Source organism: Diabrotica virgifera, chromosome 3, assembly GCF_917563875.1.
Source record: "Diabrotica virgifera virgifera chromosome 3, PGI_DIABVI_V3a".
In the NCBI taxonomy this organism is placed as follows: Eukaryota; Metazoa; Arthropoda; class Insecta; order Coleoptera; family Chrysomelidae; genus Diabrotica; species Diabrotica virgifera.
Window position 1 is genome coordinate 79,066,237 of NC_065445.1, and position 23,998 is coordinate 79,090,234.

The 23,998-nt window shown below is 31.0% G+C and overlaps 1 protein-coding gene across 1 annotated transcript in view; it reads right to left on the bottom strand.

Annotated features, from left to right (window-relative positions):
• The window catches only part of LOC126882523 (gastrula zinc finger protein XlCGF58.1-like), a 31,608-nt gene extending 11,915 nt beyond the window's left edge, over positions 1 to 19,693 (bottom strand). The window contains exons 1-2 of the mRNA XM_050647490.1: positions 19,678 to 19,693; positions 16,778 to 16,965 (exon numbers count right to left, since the gene is read on the bottom strand). Coding sequence (XP_050503447.1) covers positions 16,778 to 16,965; positions 19,678 to 19,693 — 204 coding nt within the window. The remainder of the gene's footprint in view (positions 1 to 16,777; positions 16,966 to 19,677) is intronic.
• Between the last annotated feature and the right edge of the window lie 4,305 nt (positions 19,694 to 23,998).

Genomic DNA, 23,998 nt, shown 5'->3' on the forward strand with positions numbered 1-23,998 from the left:
TATGTTAAAATATGGAGTACACAGAAGTTTTCTGGAAAGTTTTAGATCAAAATGTTTTATAGAAAAAAAATTAGTGCCACTTTTAAGATCAACATTAGAAATCCCCAAAATAACGCTTATTTTTCGAGATACTGACCATGGGTGGTGAATGGCTAATTTTGGTCTTACATTATGTTTTAGGCGGTGTTGAAAACGAAAATGAAATTTATTTTAAATCTTAGGTGGGAGAATATTGTCAAAATCGCAATTTTATCCTAAAAATAAAAAAAAGAAATCACGTTTTTTTGCGTTTATCTCGCTACAACTCTGTTCCATTTTAATATTTTTTTCTGAAATTTTTAAAGTATATAGCTCTAACATTTCTGAAGAGAACGGTACCTGTTTCAAGCTTTCAGTCTTATTCCAATAAATGTTATGAATTTTTAAAAGTACAAAGTGCAGATTCCTGACTTACAAGGTTTAATCGCAAAAGTTGAGTGACGAAATTTGAAATTTATCTTATTAATTACGTTTATAGTAAAACATAGAGTACGAAGAAGTTTTTTGGCAAGTTTTAGATACAAACGTTTTATAGTAAAAATAGGGTGCAACTTTTAATATAGACGTTATACATCACCAAAATAACGCTTATTTTTAGAGATACCGCTTATGGGCGGTGAATGGCTAATTTTGGCCTTACTTTATGTTTCGGATGGTGCTGAAAATAAAAATAAGGTTTACTTTGAATTTTATGTGAGGAGACATTGTTAAAATCGCAATTTTAACCTAAAAATGAAAGAAAAAATGAAATCACGGTTTAAGTCGCTACAGCTCTGTTCTGTTTTAATATTTTTTTCTGAAATTTTTACAGCATCTATTTCTCACCATTGTGAAGACTATGAACGCTCTTGTAGACTTTCAGTCTTTTTCTCACAAAAGTTATGAATTTTTTAAAATAAAAGGTGCAGATTCGTGACTTGCAAAGTTAAATCGCAAAAATTAGGTGATAAAATTTAATTTATCTATTTGATCACGTTTATGTTAAACTATACAGTCCAAGGAAGTTTTATGGGGAGTTTTACATCTAGATGTGGTATAGAAAAAAATGGTGCAACCCTTAATTTTAAGAAAAAACGTGGTTTATTTTTTTATTTTTATGGTAAAATTGCGCTTTTAACAATGTTCCCCCACCAAAAATTCAAAATAAATTTCATTTTCGTTTTCAGCACCATAAAAAACATTAAGTAAGACCAAAATTAGCCATTCACCACCCATGATCAGTATCTCGAAAAATTAGCCTTATTTTGGGGATTTATAACGTCGATGTTAATTTTTAAATTTGTTTCCTATAAAATATTTTTATCTAAAACTTTCCAGAAAACTTCCTTGTACTCTACGTTTTAACAAGAATGTAGTATAAATATAAATTTCATTAATATAAATATAAATTTTTTTAGTCAACTTTTGCGATTAAACTTTGCAATTCATGAATCTGGACCTTTTACTTTAAAAAATTTATAACTTTCATGATAATAAGACTAAAAGGTTGACACAGGTACCATTGTCTTTAGAAAGGTGAGCAACATATATTTTACAATGTTTAGAAAAAAATATTATAATGGAACAGAGTTGTAGCGAGCTAAACGCAAAAAAACGTAATCATTTTTTTATTTTTAGGATAAAATTGCGATTTTGACAATGTCCCCTCACATAAAATTCAAAATAAACCTCATTTTCGTTTTCAGCACCATCAAAAACATACAGTATGACTAAAATTGGCCATTAACCTCTCCGTGGTCAGTATCTCGAGAAATAAACGTTTTTTTTTTGGGGATGTGCCCTCGTCTATTTCCAAATCCTGTCCACGCTAACCTTATTCTTCTGGTAATTTCGGCAGTTTGATTTTCTTTGTTAACTTTCATAATATAAGTCAGAAAAACGAATGAATCATATGAAGACTATAAAAGAGTAAGAACTGAAACTCACCAATTGGTAAGAAAGACAAAAACATATTACTGGGAAAGATTCACAAAAGGACTAGAGATGGATCTCTACGGACAACAGAAACAATTATGGCGCTTAATAAAACAACAAAGAAGCGAAATGAAAGAACTAGTTGAAATAGAACACATAAATGAGGATACATGGGTGGCCTTCCTGACAGAAATGTTTAAAAAGAAAACGAAGAATCTTTACCAGATACGCCAAATATAGTAACTGATGAAAAGACCGAAATCTGCCAAATATAAGTGAAACAAGGAATAAACAAATCAAAAAGTAGAAAGTCACCATGGGAAGATCAAATACCAAATGAACTCTTAAAAGATGGAGGTGATCACCTTGTACAACAACTGCAACTTCTTATTCATAAAATAATCACCACGGACAGAATACCAAATGAATGGAGGAGAGCGATCATGCTGATATTCTTCAAGAAGTGAGATAAGAAAGACCCAAATAATTTTCGAACAATAAATCTTTTAAATACAACACTTAAATTGACAACAAGAATTATAGCGACAAAAATAAACGAACGCATAACTCTGCAAGAGGAACAGCAAGGATTTCGGACAGGAAGATCATGCACGGATGCAGTTTTTGTAATAAGACAAATAAAAGTCTCTGGAATACAACAAACCAGCATATATGTGCCTGATATATTTGAAGAAAGCGTTTGATTTATTATATGAAAAGGGAATTTCACTGGATTTAATAAAAATCATTGAGAATATACAGGGTGTCCCAGACTAATTTAGCCACGCTATACCTCTTAAACGAATAGAGATTTTCGAATGGGACAAAAAGTGGTCTATTCTACTTGTAATACACTTTAATATGGCGCAGAAAAAAATCATCCTCTAAATATTTATCCCTTAGTTACAACCCCTAACTGTAATTTTTTTAATAGCACCCTGTATATTTTTTTATAGTTTTAGATGTGGTATTCTATCGTCTATTCAACACATTTTTTGAAAATAAAATCGGTTCGTAAATATCCAAGAATATATCAGTTTAGTTTTGTTAATTATGTGTCCCAGACTAATTTATCCAGGCTATATTTTTTAAACGAATAGAGATTTTCGAATGGGACCAAAACTGATCTATTACATTTGTAATACACTTGAATATGGCGTAGAAAAAAATTATCCCCTAAATATTCATCCCTTAGTAACAACCCCTTACTTTATTTTTTTTAATAGCACCCTGTAAGTTGGGGATAAATATTTAGGGGATGAATTTTTTCTACGTCATATGAAAGTGTATTACAAATGGAATAGATCAGTTTTTGTCCCATTCGAAAATCTCTATTCGTTTAAGAAATATAGCCTGGATAAATTAGTCTGGGACACACAATTAACAAAAATAAACTAATAGTTTCTTGGTTATTTACGAACCGATTTTATTTTCAAAAAATGTGTTGAATAGACAGTAAAAGACCACATCCAAAACAATAAAAAAATATACAGGGTGTTATTAAAAAAATTAAAGTTAGGGGTTGTAACTAAGGGATGAATATTTAGGGGATGATTTTTTGTACGCCATATTAAAGTGTATTACAAGTAGAATATATCACTTTTTGTCCCATTCGAAAATCTCTATTCGTTTAAGAGATATAGCGTGGCTAAATTAGTCTGGGACACCCTGTATATATAAAGATAACATAGCTATGGTAAGATGTAAGAAAAAACTATCGCAACCTATCAAGTATGAAACTGACATTAGACAAGGAGATTCGCTGAGCCCATTAATATTTAATCTGATAATGGATGAAATCATAAAGAAAGTTAAAAAAGAAGAGGATATAGAATGGGAGAAAAAGAAATAAAGATAATGTGCTACGCCGACGACGCGACGCCATAATAACAGCCGAAAATGCAGATGACCCATAAAGATTAATTAAAGAATTCGAAGACACGGCTCTCATATACAACATGGTGATCTCAACAGAGAAAACTAAATCGATAGTAATATCAACGGAACCGCGACGATGTAAATTGGTCGTAAATAACAAAATAATAGAACAAATGATGGAGACGGAATACTTGGGAGTAAAACTGTCAAACTACGGAAAAGTGGAAGAAGTACAAAAACAAGAGAACATGGCGAACAAGCAGCAGGATGTCTCAACAACACAATCTGGAGAAATAAATACCTCACAATGGAAACGAAAACCAGGATATATAAGTCAACAATAAGACCGATAATGACGTACACAGCGGAAACAAGAGCAGATACGGCGAAAACACAAGGACTGCTGGAAACAGCAGAAATGAAAGTCTTACGAAAAATAACAAACCAAACTCTAAGACACAGAGTAAGAAGTGAAGAAATACGAGCGAGATGTGGTATAGAAGAAATAAACATGTGGACCAAAAGAAGAAAGATAGAATGGAATCAACACATAGAAAGAATGACAGAAAATAGAATAGTACGAATAGCAAGAGACGAATCGCCAAATGGAAGAAGATCATTAGGACGACCGAGGAAAAGATGGTCAGACAATGTCAATTGAGGCTAAAAACCGAAGTAAATCAGGCATTGAGCCTATTTATAAAGTAAGAAGAAGAAGAAGAGCTTTCATTATCAGTCCCAGGTATAAGATAGATGTAGATAGATGTTGTAGATATATAGATGTTATAGATGTATTCGCTTACTAATTCTAAATTTATGTCATTCAACGTTATTTTTCTAATGTGAGCGGCCGTGGAGTAACGGCATAATCGCTGGCCTCATACGCCAGTACACGTGGGTTCGAGCCCTGCCAAAGACAAACCATTTTCATTTCCAATAATGACACGAGCCGTCTCACCGTGCCTCGGAGAGCACGTTAAGCCGTCGGTCCCCCTGGGCTAGTGAAAGGATCTCCCCGGCAAAAATGCCATTATTCGTCATTATTTTTGTTTTTCCAAGTTTATCTTAAGACCTACTTTATCAGTACAATATCATCTGTGTAGAGTAAACTCTGTAATTTTTCTGGCTCCCGGTTCATGTAACCAATTAATGTATTTAGGTTTTCTTTTTTTAGCTTTCGAAGTTCTTTATAATACTGTCTATCATTATGACGAACCATAGAGGGCTTAAACTCTCTCTTTGTTTTATTTCTTTACGTATTTTGAATTAACTAGATTTTTGCCCCCCACTTGTACGTTTTTTCCACGAATCTGGGCTTTTTTCAAGTTTGATGATTGGTTCTACGGGAATTTCAAGTAAAAGAATGTCTCAGAACTTCTGTCTCATATATTATTGCAAATAATATACCTTCTTCTTAGGGCGTCTGTCCGTTCCAAACATTCTGGCTACGATGCCTTTGTTGGTTGTTCTTCTTATAATTGTTGTAAATCAGTTCATCTGTTAATTCCTACGTTAAAGTATTTCTTGAGAGGTAGACTGTCAGCTATCTCTCCATCTTTTTGGTGGTCTTCTCGGTGGACGTTTGCCAGCTGGTTTTCTGAACTGAACCATTCTCTTTGTCTTTGCCTACCCCATCTGACTACATCTTGCAAGCTATATTGTTCCCTGAAGATGTTGTTTCGTATTCTATCCCTTCTTGTCTTCCCTGCATCACTTTCAACCCTGCAGTCAATCCAGCTACCCAGATATCTAAAGTATTCCACCCTTTCCAGGATTTCGTTATCTAATTTTAGTACTGAGTCTTCGATATTAATTTTTCCGACCACCATCCATTTTGTTTCTTTGCGTTGATTGTTAAGCCCATACTAAATAATAATCAAAACTTACTATATAATAATATTTATTGAAAAACTATAAGAACTATAAAAGATTTAACGTCACGTATTGTTAGAAATCATATTAAAGGCCTGGATCCTGCTTACCAAAAAACAGTTGATTATTGGCAAGCTAGTTTGTTAATACCTTAACGGTGTCTAGTCGGACAAACTTTGATGTACGGGAACACTGGAACAGGAGAAGTTTTAATTGTGGAACAGTTTAAAAATTTGAAACGTCAGATTACGAAAACGCCCCATGTATTTTGTCTGACAGAACTTGCAATTGATTTGTTACCGTTTCATTAAACTCTCATGCAAAAATCAGTTGGGCTTATTAAAATGCCCAGTTAGTGATAAATATCAGTCTGATTTTTGCATGAGAGTTTAATCAAATCGTAACAAATTAATTGGAAGTTCTGTCCGACAATATAGATGGAACGTTTTCGTAGTCTGAAGTTTCAAATTTTTAACCTGTTCCACAATTAAAACTTCCAGTGTTCCAGTGTTCCCATACATCAAAGTTTGTCCGACTCGACACCGCTAAGCTATTAACAAATTTTCAGCTTGCTATTGATCAACTTTTTTTTGGTACGCGTGATCCAGGCCTATAAGTTAAGTGAAGTGAATTCAATTTAGCAATCCATGTTTCTTGAACATGTGAACATGTAGTTCTCGCTTGTAATAATAACTCTGGCTGCATAATGGGCAAATCATACCCTTAGGCTTTCCACATTCTATTTTAAGATGCCTGTTCAGGCTCGCTTTCTGTTTATAACTCCTTTCGCATTTGAAGCATGGCCATGGATTTTCGGTTACGCCTACATGACCTACAATTTAATTTATTTTAGTAAAATAGTTGCCAGATTGGTAAGATGCAAAGAAAAAGAGCACAATACGGGCTCAAACTGAACACCACGAAAACCAAATGGATGATAGTAAGCAAAACCAACAACGAGCAAGACGTTTACATAGGAAAAGTAGCTAATTCAAGTTGGGATCAAGCGAAGGGGAGACGTATAAGCATATAAAAGGCAAGAACGTCGCGCGTCGTTCACTAGCAGGAAGCGAATTTTTACCTCTAACAGCCTCACCCTTCCTCAAAACCTCAAAACCCCTGTGTCAACAAAAATCCAGTTCAAGAAAAAAAAACATGGTAACGAAAATATTAACAAAAAATAATTCTGTCGATTATTATGACGAACAATAAAGGCCTATAACTCTCTCCCTGTTTTAGGCTATTGATTATTGTTCAAAATAAGAGAGCTAAAAGGAAATACAACGTCAACGGGATTTTTTGATCTTATATGGTCAATGAACCTCTAAATTTGAAAAAACTGCGGAGTGCTACCATTTAAATGGGTGCGTTTTTGAGAAAGGGGTGAATTAGTTCCTAGGCACAGGGTGAATTAGGGTGAGTTCTATGCACTTTTGGTACAAACAGGTTGGCCGAAAAATTGTTCCAGGTTAAACTATCGAAATATCACATTTTAAAGTCAAAAGTATTTTTTTTACAAAACAAGAAAACAATTTTTGTTTTTTGCCCCATAACTTTTTTCCACAGGGATATATGTATGTATATTCATTGCTTCAGCGAAAAATGACTTCCATCCTTCTTCTTTAAAATAAAGTTTGGTAAAAGTCTTTGGGGTTTATAGTTTCCGAAACAGGAGTTTTCAAAGTTCGCCGTGCACAGCATTTTTGGGCCATTTTCCCTATTATTTTGCAAACATTGTTCTGTAACTTTTTTCTACGTATTTCTACGTATATGCAATGGTACATTTAGTAGAAAGAGAACTCAATTATCTTTAAACTGATCTATGGTATAAGATTATACGGGTCTTTTTAAGCAAGTTATGCTTTTTCAAGGTTTTATACTTTTAATGATTATTTTTTAAATTTCTCATTATGATTTTTTTCTTGTACATTTAGGTATATACATTGTGAAATAAAAAAAGTTTATTTTCTTTACTATAAAATGGTGTATTGCAAAAAATTCTAGGACTATTTTTAAACAAGATATCCGTAGGATATCCAAGGGTATCCGTAATTTGAGAAAAAATTTAAATTTTTTAAAATTTTTTTCAATCAGAAGAATATAATTGCGTATTATAACATACTTTTTAATTCCAAATAACTTTTCTTAATAACACTTTTCGATATTGTGAAATATAAAGGTACTTTACTCTTGAGCGAAATTCGTATTTTTTAACAAACCTCGTAAACTATTGATAAAATTTTATATCTGATGATTGTATCGTAATTTTTTTCATAAAGTTAACAGTAAAAAGGTTTTTCACATGGTTCCAACTTAGTGGTACCTATTGCATGTGTATATGTCACATTTTGAAAAGGCATATATTGTTTAAAAATAGTCCTAGAATTGTTTACAATACACCATTTTAAAGAAAAGAAGATTTTTTTATTGTACAATGTAAAGTTATAATGAGAAATTTAAAAATAATCGTAAAATATATCAAATTAATATTAAAAGTATAAAAATTTGAACAACCATATCTTGCTTAAAAATAGTCATACAGCCTTCTGCTATAGACTATTTTAAAGATAATTGACTTTTCTTACTATTAAATGTGACATTGTATATACCTAAACTAAGAAAAAAGTTACAGAACAAGGTTTGAGAAGTAACAAGGAAAATGGGCCAAAATCGCTGTGAGTTGCAAACTTTGAAAAATCATATTTTGAAAACCCAAACCTTAGAGACTTCTACTAAACGTCTTTTTAAAGAGGAAGGATGGAGGTTATTTTTCGCTAAAGCAATGCCTATACCTATGTCACTGCGGAAATTTTTTTCTCGGAAGCAATGCCTATACCTATATCTTCGTGGACAAAATTTATGGGGCAAAAAATAAAATTGCTATCTTTCGTGTTATTTTTCTTGCTTTTCTTTTGAATATAGTTTTGTATAAAAAATATTTTTGACTCTAAAATGTGATGTTTCAATAGCAAATTTAACCTGGAACAATTTTACTGTAGACACGTTTGTACCAAAAGTACATAGAACTCCTAATTCGCCCTGTGCCTAGGGGACTAATTCACATATTTCTCAAAAACGCACCTCTTTAAATGGTAGCACTCCGCGGGTTTTTCATATTTAGAAGTCCATTGACTATATGAAACAATAAAACATTTTTTTGCAAAAAAGAGCAATAAGATATTTGTTTGGCCTCAGAAGATCTACACATTGCAGAAGTTACTTCACGAAATTTTAACACTTCCATCTTTATATATTCTAGAAACGGTTTGTTTAATTCGTAAACACCTTTATGTCTTTCCATCGAGGCCCAATCATCTTTACTCCACCAGAAATTCAATCTTTGATATTTATTTACCGATTCCATCCACTGAGTTAGTAAAGAAATCTATATTATATTCCTCAAAGAAACTGTACAATCATCTTCCGTTACAACTTAAATCTGCAACATCTTTCCCTAAGTTCCGAAAAATGACAAAAGCCTATCTATCCAAAAGACCATATTATTCAATAGAAGAATTTTTTAATGAATAACTAAGAAAATTGGGTTCCATGCGCAGTAGCATAAACTTGTCAGTTCCTTATGTTGTACCTATTTTATTTTATTTGTTGTATGTTCAATTTGCAATTTATATATATTTTGCAATAAATTGTTTTTGTCTTGGCTTTTATATCTTATACTGTACATTATTGACGATTTATCTAATTTTAGTAAATTGTAGTTGTTATTTGTTATTTATATTATGTTTTTCTTTTGACTGTATGTAAGCTTTGTCCATAAAATTGTAAAAATTTTCAGTGGCAATAAAGCATATTTCTATTCTATTCTATTCTAAACCCCGTTAACGTTGTAGTTTCTTTCTAAAATACATCATCAATAGCTTATTTTATTCCTTTTACGCCAGTCAATGAGAGTAAGAACAGAATATTGCCTCCGAATTCTATCCTACGGCATGGATTTTAATGAAATTTTGGGAATAGTCTCTACTTATTTCCTAATTCAAAGGCTATCCTATATACTATGGTGATTTTATTTTGGGGGCGGTTCCTATCCCACCCCTTCTCGAGAGCGGAAAGTTTTTTGGTCAAAATAACCACGGAAGTGGATAGAGAATCTAATTCTAAGCAAAGACTGTTGTATAATTTTTTTTAAACTCAATACTTTTTGAATTATTCGTGGTTGAAAATTGGCCATTTTCATTGAAACATAACAACTTTTCTAACCGATTTTTGCGAATACCTTAAAAACCATGCATCTAACTAAAAGAACTGTATAAAACGTTTGTGTAGCTTATAAAAAAAACTAAGAGATTCGTTCCTTCATAAATCTTCTAGTTTTAATACAAAAAGAGATATGGTAGTTGAAAAGAGTTTGATTATTTGGTGCATGCTCAAATCGGTGCATTGAACTTGAAATAACAGAGAAACGGTCGATTTTAGGTGTATAATGTATAATGATATCAATACCTTTTGTAGTGCTTGAAAAGATCTTTAAAATGAGCAATATTAACTGTCGATTACATTCAAACTAAACGAGATATGCTGCAAAAAAAGTTATGACTAATGTATTTTAAGAAAAAATGAGAAGTACTTTTCCGCCAGAATTTAAATGCATCGTTTTCCTTCTACAATACCTTTTATTATAGTGTTGTTTCTATGTTCCCCCATGTAACTTGAAAATGATACAAGATACAGTAATGAAAAACAAAACAAAATTTTTATCTACAAAAATCTACATTTTTGTTTGGTATCTTTTTTTCGTACTTCTTTTTTCGTATCACGAGAAAAAGGAACATTTTTAAGAAAATTTTAAAATGCGCTCTATAATTTTATCTTATTATTTTCAAAAACCATTCACTTTAAACCTGTCCAACTTTTTGAACATAGAAATAACACTATAATAAAAAGTATTGTAGAAGCAAAACGATGCATTTAAATTCTGGTGGATAAGGGGTTAAAAAATATACTGCTCATTTTTTGTTAAAATACATTAGTCATCAATTTTTTTTGCAGTATATCTCGCTTAGTTTGAATGTAATCGACATTTAATATTACTCATTTTAATGGTCTTTTCAAGCACTACAAAAGGTATTGGTAGCAATATACATCTAAAATCGATCGTTTTTCTATTATTTTAAGTTGAATACACCGATTTGAGCATGCATAAAAAACAAACTCTTATCACCTGCCATATCTTTTTTTGTACTATAACTAAAAGATTTATGAAGGAACGAATCTATTTGTTTTTTCTAAGATACCAAAAGGTTTTATATAACTTTTTTCGTTAGATGCATAATTTTTAAGGTATACGCAAAAAACCGTCCGAAAAGGTGTAATTTTTCAAAGAAAATGGCTAATTTTCAACCACGAATAACTCAAAAAGTATTGAGTTTTCAAAAAAAATATGGAACAGTGTTTGCTTAGAATTGGTTGCTCTAGCTACTTCCGTGGTTATTTTGACCAAAAAATTTTCCATCCCCTTGAAGGGGTGGGAATCGCCCCCAAGATAAAAGCGTCATAGTATATAGGGTAGACTTTGTTTCTTGAGCTATTCCCTACTGACTGTGGAAATATCCAGTAAATCGATGTATTCGGCAGGGAATTCGGAGCCAAATACCCTTATTGACTGCCCTATTTGTGTATTTTGAATTCACTGGATATTTGGCCTCCCATTTGTACTTTTCCCATGACTCTAGACTTTTTTTCAAGTTTGATTACAGATTCTATGGAAATTTGAAATAAAAAATTTTCTCAGAATTTATCTCATATATTATGAACAAATTCTACAAGTGATCAATTCCAATGAGTAAATACATCGAACCATACTACATAATAATATTTTTATTAAAAAAACTGTAAGAACTACAAAATATCTCAAAAAATTATTTAAAATCCTTTATAAAAGGTAAATAATTTACTAAAACTCCGTTAAAGGGCTACATCATATATGCAGAACGTTTTCAATCTTAATACAGATCATCATCAGTGCTGAATAACGTGTCCACATGAAAGCCACCAAAATTGAACTAAAATGACACAGTCATGGAAACACTAACAAAAATTGTTTTAAATTACGTGGATGTTATAAATAGTACATGATTTAGCACCGGGCACCATTTGACCCTCACATGAGTCAGACACGTTCTTAGGTTGAGCTACCTCATATCTTCAGAAGATTTGAGGTAGCTGAACCTCAGGACGTGTCCAACTCATATGGTGCCCGGTGCTTAATCATGTATTATTTATAACGTCCTTATTATATATTTATCACGTTATCTAAAACAATTTTTGTCGATGTTTCTATGACTGTAGCATTTTAAAAGGCCTTCACCCATATATTTTCAATTTTGGTGGCTTAGCATGTGAACATCTTGTTTAACACTGATGATGATATGTATTAAGATCGAAAACATTCTGCATATGTGAAGTAGTTCTTTAAGGGAATTGTAATAAATTATACAGGGTGGTTCATCTTATTCGCCTCGGTCTCTGTACGGAAAACCACTTGATATTTTAAAAAAATTTCTTCACAGAAATATACAGGGCCTTTAATACTACAACCTAAAAATAATGTGAATTATACAGGGTGTTCCAAAAAAGAGTGGTATATCAAAGTTATATTTTTTCTTATGGAATGCGCTAAATCTGTTGACATTATTGAATTGACCTTAAAAAATAAGCTTTACTTTCATAAGGGTTCCCTATACCTAAATAAAGGGTGTTTTGATTTATTTCGATTTTTATAAAAATGTAAGGTTTTAGAAAAAAATAAATATCTACGAATCTAAGAAGCAGTAACAAATTCTTTCTTGGATCTTAATAATAGACTATTTAGCATACTTAAACAGATGCTTATTGCAACAAAATTTCTTACAGGGTGATCAAAATATGAGATTGTTCTATTAACAAATTCAAGCTGTAATAACTTACTTATTTTAAATGGAACACCCTGTATCTTACTAGTCTATCGCGTAGAAAATTTACTTAGCTTTCAATTTGTATTAGGGTTTCCTATACCTATCTTTTTACAGGGTGGTCAAAATATTAGATTGTTCTATTAACAAATTCAAGCTGTAATAACTTACTTATTTTAAATGGAACACCCTGTATCTTACTAGTCTATCGAGTAGAAAATTTACTTAGCTTTCAATTCTTATTAGGGTTTCCTATACCTATTTCATTTTTTAAATATTTAAAGATTTCCTAATTTGTAAGCTTTAAAAATTAGAATTAAGTACCTATGTCGTGGTTATGTACAACACATCACCAACACCGGCAATATACTTAAATATCTTAGTCAAGATAGTTTCATTAATAAAATTCACATTTTTATCATTTAATCACACAGAGTGTTCTTATTTTAAATGACATACTCGATATTCTATTCTTTATAATGGAAGATATTTAAAATCTCTTCAATTCCATGTTAAAATTCTCAATACACATGTTATTCTGTAAATATAAATTCCCATGTTATTCTGTAAATACCCATTTTTACATATTTTTGTACAATAGGCTCGTTTTCGTCAAAGTAGCCATTGCATTTAATTGTTTGTAATTGCGATTTAAAGATTCAAACAAAAAGTGGCGTTCTTAAATTTACTTAATAACCGTTGGGTTAAGATATGGAAAATACTTATACTAGTCCAGGGCGCATCTGTTTTGAGATGGACGTTGAGAGGTGACTCAAATTTTTTTGCAGAAATTGCTTGAAAATAAATCAAATAATAATATTTGAGTTATCCTCCCTCTCAAAAAGGTCCGGAACATTGTTTAAATAATCAAAATGTTAAAAATTAAAGGAAAAATTCGATTTTTTTCTTGGTTTTTTGATTATAACTTTAAAAGTATTCATTTTTGAGAAAAGTTGTACTGACATAAAAGTTGCGTAATTAAATTTCCTACAATATAGAATTGGTTATAAATTCAAAAAATAGTCACCCTTGTTGGATAATAGCAATAATTGTGAAAAAAACATACAAAAACATGTATTCGCATTTTAAGTTTTTCAACCATTTATGCTACACTTAGGACCTTCATATTTCACCCTAAAAAGCTTTATGATACAGTAAAACAATACTGTAAATTTCATTAAGATCGGTTCAATAGATTTTGCAAAATAAATTTTGCAATCCAGCTTTCGTAAAAAAAAAATCATTTTTTCAAAATGTTACAGGACTAAAAATAAAGCAGATAGAAAGTTGAATTTTTTTTTGCGTATAGAAGTGTACTGTACCTTTCATTTGCAATTTTTTAAAATTAAAATGGATTAACACCACGGCGTCAGGAATTTTTTTAAATAAACAATAATTTTTGGTGCTACGGGCAGGACAGCGGTGTTCGATTCACACAAGTTGATTTCCACCAAAATTTCTTCCAATCTTTATCTAATATATTATTTTCTTACTCTATATTTTGTTGTATTTTAATACCACAAAAATCAAACTAATTTTATTATTGTTTGTGAAATATTGTTTAAACAATTGCATATTCTTAAAAATAATGAACTTTTATTATTTAAGTTAAAATATATGAACAAAGAAAGTTTTTGCTAATAAAAGTGTTATTTCAAAGCATAGAGTATGTGTTTTTATTTTGCAATAAACAAATTTATTTATTTATATCGAAATGTAATAAAAATTAAAATGTATCAATAATTATCAAAGGTCATTGGAATGCCCAATCAGAGCAAACTATCCGCTGTTCTGCGCGTAGCACCAATAATTAATGTTTATTTAAAAAAAATTCCTGACGCTGTGGTGTTAATCCATTTTAATTTTGAAAAATTGCAAATGAAAGGTAAAGTACACTTCTATACGCAAAAAATTTTTCAACTTTCTATCTGCTTTATTTTCAGTCGTGTGACATTTTGAAAAAATGATTTTTTTTTACGAAAGCTGGATTGTAAAATTTATTTTGCAAAATCTATTAAACCGATCTTAATGAAATTTACAGTATTGTTTTACTATATCATAAAGTTTTTTAGGGTGAAATATGAAGGTCCTAAGTGTAGCATAAATGGTTGAAAAACGTAGAATGCGAATACTTGTTTTTGAATGTTTTTTTTCACAATTATTGCTATTATGCAACAAGGGTGACTATTTTTTGAATTTTTAACCAATTCTATATTGTAGGAAATTTAATTACGCAACTTTTATATAAGTACAACTTTTCTCGGAAATGAATACTTTTAAAGTTATAATAAAAAAACGATGAAAAAAATCGAATTTTTCCTTCAATTTTTGACATTTTGATTATTTAAACAACGTTCCGGACCTTTTTGAGAGGGAGGATAACTCAAATATTATTATTTGATTTATTTTCAAGCAATTTCTGCAAAAAAATTTGAGTCACCTCTCAACGTCCAAATATACTAATATTTTTACAGATGCGCCCTGGTCTATACGGAATGAAATATAATTTAAATATCTTCCAGAATACGGCATCTAATATAGGGTATGCAGTTTAAAATAAACATATTATTCAATTTCACATGTAGGCCAAAATCAACTAAAATAATACAACACTCTGTGTGATTACATGATAACAATGAAAATTTTATTATTAATGAGAGTATGTTGTCTAAGTATATTGCCGGTGTTGGTGATGTGTTGTACATAAACACGACATAGGTACTTATGTAATTCTAATTTTTAAAGCTTACAAATTAAGAGATCTTTAAATATTTAAAAAATGAAGGGAGATAGGTATAGGAAACCCTAATAAGAATTGAAAGCTAAGTAAATTTTCTACTCGATAGACTAGTAAGCTTCAGGGTGTTCCATTTAAAATAAGTAAGTTATTACAGCTTGAATTTGTTAATAGAACAATCTAATATTTTGACCACCCTGTAAAAAGATAGGTATAGGAAACCCAAATACAAATTGAAAGCTAAGCAAATTTTCTACGCGATAGACTAGTAAGATACAGGGTGTTCCATTTAAAATAAGTAAGTTATTACAGCTTGAATTTGTTAATAGAACAATCTCATATTTTGACCACCCTGTAAGAAATTTTGTTGCAATAAGCATCTGTTTAAGTATGCTTAATAGTCTATTATTAAGATCCAAGAAAGAATTTGTTACTGCTTCTTAGATTCGTAGATATTTATTTTTTTCTAAAACCTTACATTTTTATAAAAATCGAAATAAATCAAAACACCCTTTATTTAGGTATAGGGAACCCTTATGAAAGTATAGCTTATTTTTTAAGGTCAATTCAATAATGTCATCAGATATAGGGCATTCCATAAGAAAAAATATAACTTTGATATACCACTCTCTTTTGGAACACCCTGTATAATTCACATTATTTTTAGGTTGTAGTATTAAAGGCCCTGTATATTTCTGTGAAGAAATTTTTTTTAAATATCAAGTGGTTTTCCGTACAGAGACTGAGGCGAATAAGATGAACCACCCTGTATACTTTTTATAAAGGATCTTAATTATCCACAAGGAAGAACTTCCTGTAGTTGACTGTATACCATTAATTACAAGTGAAATTTATTAAAAAAATTTCCTCTTGGTAAAAGGTATATTAGCTTAAAAAGCCCTAAAGGGCTACACACATATGAACCAAACGTTTTCGCTCTGTAACAAGAGCATCATCAGTGTTACAAGAACAAGTTGCCTGTCACCTCTCATAACATAATGACTTAGTTACCTTTTGACCCACTTACCACGTGTGGGAGTCATATGTTGCCCTAGGACCGTATCCTTAGGAATTTTATCCATCCTTTGGATTTTCGATGTATTTATTTATACTAGACTTTTGTCTGTTTTTTGAAAGGCTTTGACCTTGTATTTTTTGGTTGGCTCACCATGTTCTTGTAACACTGATAATGCTTTTGTTACAGAGCGAAAACGTTTTGTTCATATGTTTGTAGCCCTTTAGGGCTTTTTAAACTAATATACCTTTTACCAAGAGAAAAATTTTTTATTAAATTTCACTTGATCTTAATTAATTTTTTGTGATATATGGTATACACTGTATAGAGGAAAACTGTTTTCCTTGTGGATTTACAAAAATTAAGCGTTAAGTTTAGCTAGGATCATATTAGTTAGGTGGACTTGATTCAGTTTAACAATTTATGTTTGTTGAACATGTGGCATTGCAGTTCCTGCTTGTAATAATAACTCTGATTGCAATATCGACAAATCATAGTCTTGGCTTTCCCACATTCTACTTTAAGGTGTCTGTTCAGGCTCCTTTTAACTTTATAACTCTTTCCACATTTGAAGCACATATATGGAACTCCGGTTACACCTACAATTTAATTTTATTAGTAAAATAGGTTTATTACTATATGGACACTAACAACAACTAACAATACACTAACTAATACTAGCCCAATAAAATAAAAAAAAAAGTCAAAATGTAAATTCGTACAGGTTAAAACAAATTTTATATCAAAGTTTAGGTGGGTACTAAAGATATTTTCAAGAAAGTATCCAAATCATACAAGGGGATCATTGTTTAAATAATTAAAAAGTGGTCATTTTTGCAAAAAAAAATACTTTTTTAACTGCTGCGGTAACTAACTTATTAATGAAGGTCTATGGGATTTTTTTCTGCAAAGTTGAAGAGTAAATCTTTCACATAAGACTTACTAAATTAAACTTGACCCCATATTTATTTAAATAATTGTATATATAACTTTAAAAACAAATTTGCAAAAAATTATTTTTAGCGTTTTAAATAAGCGCTATAAAATATCTTATTTTACAGGCTAAGTTGCGCTATGTTACCAGTATTAAGTAAAAAAAATTGGTCAAAAAATATTTAATATTTTTTGAAATATTGAATTTATTTATTAAATGTTACTATATTTTAAATTGCAAAAACGCGGTTGTTTCCAAAGAAATATTCACCTGCTTAAGATCTCATTATTTTTATTTTTATGTATATTTTCGATAAATGTATTGATAAATTCAAATTTCAATTAAACTCCCCTCTAAAATGACATTTGAAAATTATTCAAATTTGTTTATAATTTTTATTTTTAATAACGTCGCGGGGATTAAGTATTTTCAAATGCCGTTTCGATAATTGGGTTCCTGGGAATTTTTTACTAATTAACACAATCTTTTTGTCGTTTTTTCTTCTTCTTTTTTTTCTTGGAGTTATATTACTACGGGCCCTTTTAGGGTTAAATTTTATTAAGAATGTCGAATATCTGAGTTATAGATACTAGACCTAAAAATATTAAGATTTAACTAAAATCTCTTAAATAAAATGTGGCTACTTACTGAGTTACAGGGTGTTTTATTTAAAAATTTAAAAATTATTGTTACCCAAGTACTTTAAAACTATTTGACGTGTCCTTATCATACTTGACAGAAAGTGTGGCTATTATAGACCCCACTAAATTGTGATTAATAAACGTTTCTAGCTAGTGCCAGAGGCGTACGACAGGGATAGTGAATGACTGACCCTTCCCAAATTCTACGCCACTGAGTGAATTACTATTATAGCGAAACTTTTCGATTCTCCAATACTTTGTATGTAAATAACTTTATTGGTATCGATAAATTTATCAGTTTGAGAGATAATGAAAGTTTAAAATGAATGAATGAATGAATCAAAATAACTATGCCGTTTCATTTTTAACGTCCAATATCTCGAAAACTAATGACTTAACTGTTACCAGTATAGAGTATATTATTTACATAGGAAGTATTGGAGAATCGAAAAATTTCGCTAAAATAGTAATTCCCTCAGTGGCGTAGACTTTGGGAAGGGTCAACCATTAACTATCCCCTGTCGTACGCCTCTGGTAGTAGCTAGAAACTTTTATTTATCACAAGTTAGTAGACTGTATAGTACCCACACTTTCTGTCAAGTATGATAAGGATACGTCAAATAGTTTGAAAGTACTTGGTAAAAATCATTTTTAAATTTTTAAATAAAACACCCTGTAACTCAGTAAGTAGCCACATTTTATTTAAGTAATTTTAGACCAATCTTAATATTTTTAGGTTTAGAATCTACAACTTAGAGATTCAACATTATTAATGAAACTTAACCCTAAACGGGCCCGTAGTAATAAAACTCCAAGAAAAAAAAAAAAAAGAAAAAAGGACAAAAAAATTTGTTAATTAGTGAAAAATTCCCAGGAACCCAATTATCGAAACGGAATTTCAAAATATTTAATCCCCGCGACGTTATTAAAAAAACAAATTATAAACAAATTTGAATAATTTTCAAATGCCATTTTAGGGGGAAGTTTAATTGTAATTTGAATTTATCAATACATGTATCGAAAATATACATAAAAATAAAAATAATAAGATTTAATACAGGTGAATATTTTTTTGACAACAACCGCGTTTTTGCAATTGAAAATAGAGTAACATTTAGTAAACAAATTCAATATCTCAAAAAATATTAAATATTTTTGGGCCAAATTTTTTTATTTAATACTGATAACATAGTGCAACTTCTCGTGTAAAATAAGATATTTTATAGTGACTATTTAAAACGCTAAAAATAATTTTTTGCAAATTTGTTTTTAAAGATTTATGTATAATTATTTAAATAAATAGGGGGTCAAATTTAATTTAGTAACTTTTATGTGAAAGATTTTCCCTTCAGCTTTGCAGAAAACAATCCTTATAGACCTTCATTAGTAATTTAATGACCTCAGCAGTTAAAAAAGTAATTTTTTTGCAAAAATGACCCCTTTTTAATTATTTAAACAATGATCCCCTTGTATGATTTGGATACTTTCTTGAAAATATCTTTTGTACCCACCTAAACTTTGATATAAAATTTGTTTCAACCTGTACGAATTTACATTTTGATTTAGATGTAGTGTAATTTTATTTTACTAGACTATACAGTAAAACCTCGATATAACGGACCTCTGTTTAACGGACTTCGGATTTAACGGAAAAAACATTTGGTCAAATTTAAAAAAGTTAAAAAAAAAACGTTAAGTTAATATTAACATGTTTAACCTGTCACATAACAAGATACATTGCATATGAACCATTGGTAACCAAAAAATATATTACAGAAAGGTTTTAGATGAAGTAATGGTTGTATGGCATGACGAAGATCATGCAGAAGATACAGGAATGTAGCGTACCGTGCAAAAGTGTTACAATCTTTAATTTTGCTACAGCGTGGAAAGAGGTAAAAGAGCAAACATTAAACATTTGTTGGAAGAATTTGATTGCCAAGATGCAAACATGGATTTAGAAGGGTTGGAAGTTCCTGGTTTCTGTAGGACAATACATAATAAAGCCAAAGAAGAAGTAACTGAGGAAGATCTTTTACAATGGCTAGAAGTAAATGAAGGTGACCCTGGATATAACGTCATAACTGAAGGTGAATAAGCAGCTGAAGCACCTAAAAAATGCACTGCCAAAAATTAAGATTAGTGGTAAGTCGCATCTCGAAGATTGAATAACATTTATTGATTATTCTTCAGATAACAAAGTTCAACTGTATTATACGCATTTTCGTAATTTTAGAGAGTTGATTATAAAAAAAACAGCAACTTCAGAAGTGCAAACAAAACTTGATCCTTTTTCAAAGTAGGATTACCAAAGCAAGCGCGTCGATATCAAACAGCAACGACAGCAACGTTTTTTTAATTATTTTAAACCTATTTTTATATAACGGACTTTCGGCTTTAACGGACACCCTGTCCCCCCAATTAGTCCCTTATATCGAGGTTTTACTGTACTAATAAATAAAAAATGAAAAACCGTTAATATTTAATTCGTTTTCAGAGGCAACCACTATCCTCTTACGTACTTTTGTACGTATTGCCGTATTGGGATCTTCAGAGGGGCCTATGGTGTGCTATGAATCAAAACGAAAACCAAATGCATTGATAAGCAAAATTATGCAAAATGATTTGAAGAAGTCTTTCATCCGAAAATCTAAAACTTCTATGGTTCTGGTGATAAACTACACCGCGCGTCAGAGAAAACGGGCACCCCATAAAATGGGCCATTTTTGATGTCTCGTATCTCCTAAACCGTTAAACCGTCCGATTTAAGTAATTTTTTAATGTGTAATAGCCTTATTCTTTAACAATATCGCTGCAATAATATTGTTGCTAAACACGTAAATTTTCATTGTATACCGGGTGTACGAATCAAACTGTGATTTTTTCTCAAAGTTCGCAACACTCTGTGGAATATTCTAGCATTTATAAAATACTGAAATTAAAACCCAACTATAGCCTCAGGTTTTCTTAACATTCTGTTTTTTGAGTAATTCGCTTATGTTGGATAATACTAAAGTTAGGTACTTTAACAACTAGCCATGTTCTTCATCAGTACAGGGTGTTCCTAAATAGGGGCGACAAACTTTAAGGGGTAATCCTGCATGAAAAAATAATGACGATGTGCTTTATAAACATATGTCCTCAAATGCTTCGTTTCCGAGATACGGGATGTTGAATTTTTCTTACAAACTGACGATTTATTTATTGCCCTAAAACCGGTTGAGATATGCAAATAAAATTTAGTGGGTTTTAAGAAGTAGTTATTGGTCATTTTTTGACATGCAATTAAGAATTTTATATTCACCATTGGAGCGCCTACGGGTAATATGACCGATCATATTACCCGTATGCACTCCAATGGTGAATATAAAATTCTTAATTGTATGTCAGAAAATGTGCAATAACTACTTGTTAAAACCCACTAAATTTCATTTGCATATCTCAACCGGTTATAAAGCAATAAATAAATCGTCAGTTTGTAAGAAAAACTTTAACATCCCGTATCTCGGAGACGTATCATTTGCGGACATACGATTATAAAGCAAACTGTCATTATTTTTAATGCAGAATTACCCCTTAAAGTTTGTAGCACTTACTTAGAAACATCCTGTACTGATGAAGAACATGGCTAATTGTTAAAGTACCTAACTTTTGTAATATCCAACATATGCAAATTAATCAAAAAACGGAATATTAAGATGGGTTTTAATTTCAGTATTTTATAAATGCTAGAATATTCCACAGTGTGTTGCGAACTTTGAGAAAAAACACAGTTTGATTCGTACTCCCGGTATACAATGAAAATTTATCTGTTTGGCAACAATATTATTATAGCGATATTGTTAAAGAATATGGCCATAACACATTAAAATAATTACTTAGATGAGATAACAGGTTTGGGAGATACGTGACATCATCCCTGGGCGAGACGTGACATTAAGCACCCCATCTTTTGGGGAGCCCAATTTCTCTGACGCGCAGTAAATATCCGTGCTTTCTAAAATTTTCAAAACCAACGAACGATAAATGAAACAGACTAGGTGGAATCTACAATAGGCATTCACTTCTCGTGCAATTTAACATTTTGTAGATTATCTTTGAAACTGGGAGTGACATCAAAACCGGAAGTAGGCACATATTTTTCGGTTTCTTCTTATCAAGACGGGTCGAATGATATATCACATATCCCATTTAAACGATAAATACAGGGTGTCCAGAAATTCAACCGACAAACGAAGACAGGAGATTCCTCAGATAATTTTAATACAATTTAACCAAATTCACCTAGTCCGAAAATGCTTCCTAAGGGAGCTAGAGCTCTTTGAAGATGGCGTTTTGTAATTAGTTTTTCATAAATACCTCCGAACGCATCTAGTTAGAAAAACGAAAATTGGTACACATATTTATCATCCAGAGATAAATCAATTTCATCCATTGTGAATTTCTATTACCAGTCATAGGCGTCAGTTTTGGGTAGGGCAACAGTGTTTTTATCGCATAACTTATTTGTTTTTAACTTTTAAGCATTTTTGATACTGAATTATTAAATTGTAAGGTATTCTAGTACTAAAAGGTACTCGTGCTTTAAGTCGGTAGAAGATACCGTTTTCTAGAAAAATCGATTTTAATCGAATTCGATTTTAATCGAATTTTTCGTTTCCTGAATTTGAAAAATAATTGCAAAAATTGTTAAAAAGGAAACGGTGTATTTTACCAACTTAAAGCAAGAGTAACTTTTAGTACTAGAATACCTCATAATTTAAGAATCTAGTGTCAAAAATTCTTAAAAATTAAAGACAAAAAAGTTATGCGATAAAATAACCGTTGACCTACCCAAAACGGACGCATATGACCGGTAATAGAAATTCGCAATTAATGAAATCGATTCATCTGTGGAATATAAATAAACGTACCAGTTTTCGTTTTTCTAAATAGTTTTTTTTTTATTTTTTTTGATATTCGAAAAACGAAAAATTTTCAAATCGATTTTTCTAGAAACCGGTGTATCCTATCGACTTAAAGTAAGAGTACCTTTTAGTACTATAATACCGTACATTTTAATAATCAAGACCCAAAAATGCTTAAAAATTAAAAATAAAAAAGCTATGCCATAATATAACTGTTGCCCTACCCAAAACGGACGCCTATGACCGGTACTAGAAATCTGCAATGGACGGAATCTGCAATTTTCATTTTTCTAAATAGAAGCGTTCTGGAGATATTTAAGAAAAACTAATTACCAGACGCCATCTTCAAATAGCCCTAGCTTCTTTAGGAAGCATTTTCGGACTAGATGAATTGGGTTAAATTGTCTTAAAATTATCTGAGGAATCTCCCGTCTTCGTTTCTCGGTAGAGTTTCTGGACACCCTGTATATATCACTTCCGGTCGTAACTCCAGAACCGGAAGTTCTGCAACGCCAATTCAAATGATTTACCCGTATTGTCTTGCTCTATTCAAGTACTTTTATTTGACACAATTTTTTTTTCTCCTATAATAACAGAGGAAATGTGATTACGGACGGACGGACAGACGGACGTGGATAATTCAACGTTTTCATAATTTTTTAATGATGTAGACTGCGTGAAAACAAAACAAAAATTAAAAACTAAATAGAATTTATTGAGAAATGAATAAATTTATTGCAAGGTGATGCAAAACGCTTATGCTTATACTACTTACTTATACTTAGCAACGGCTGGAATTGTACAAATAATACCTTTTATAATAGTAGGAGAGCTAGTGAACCCTCCGAGAAACGGTCTTCCTGTAAGGCTAGATATTTGTATAGTGATAAGTCATAGCACACCAAGGCTAAAAAGCATGACCTGGCAGGCATCAGCCCTGCACGGGTATCTACCAGGTGAATCGAAAAGTGCATAGTTTAGGGGGTAAAATAAACTTTCTCCTGTAAAGTTTAAATTTAAGTATGTGTTTGAGTAAGTCATTAAGAAGAAATGTGTACAATGACAGGCGGTCTGAACAGCATAAGTCCTTGACAGGCAAGGGAAAAGATTGGGTTTTTTTTTTGTTTTTTTTATAAAATTATTTTTATTG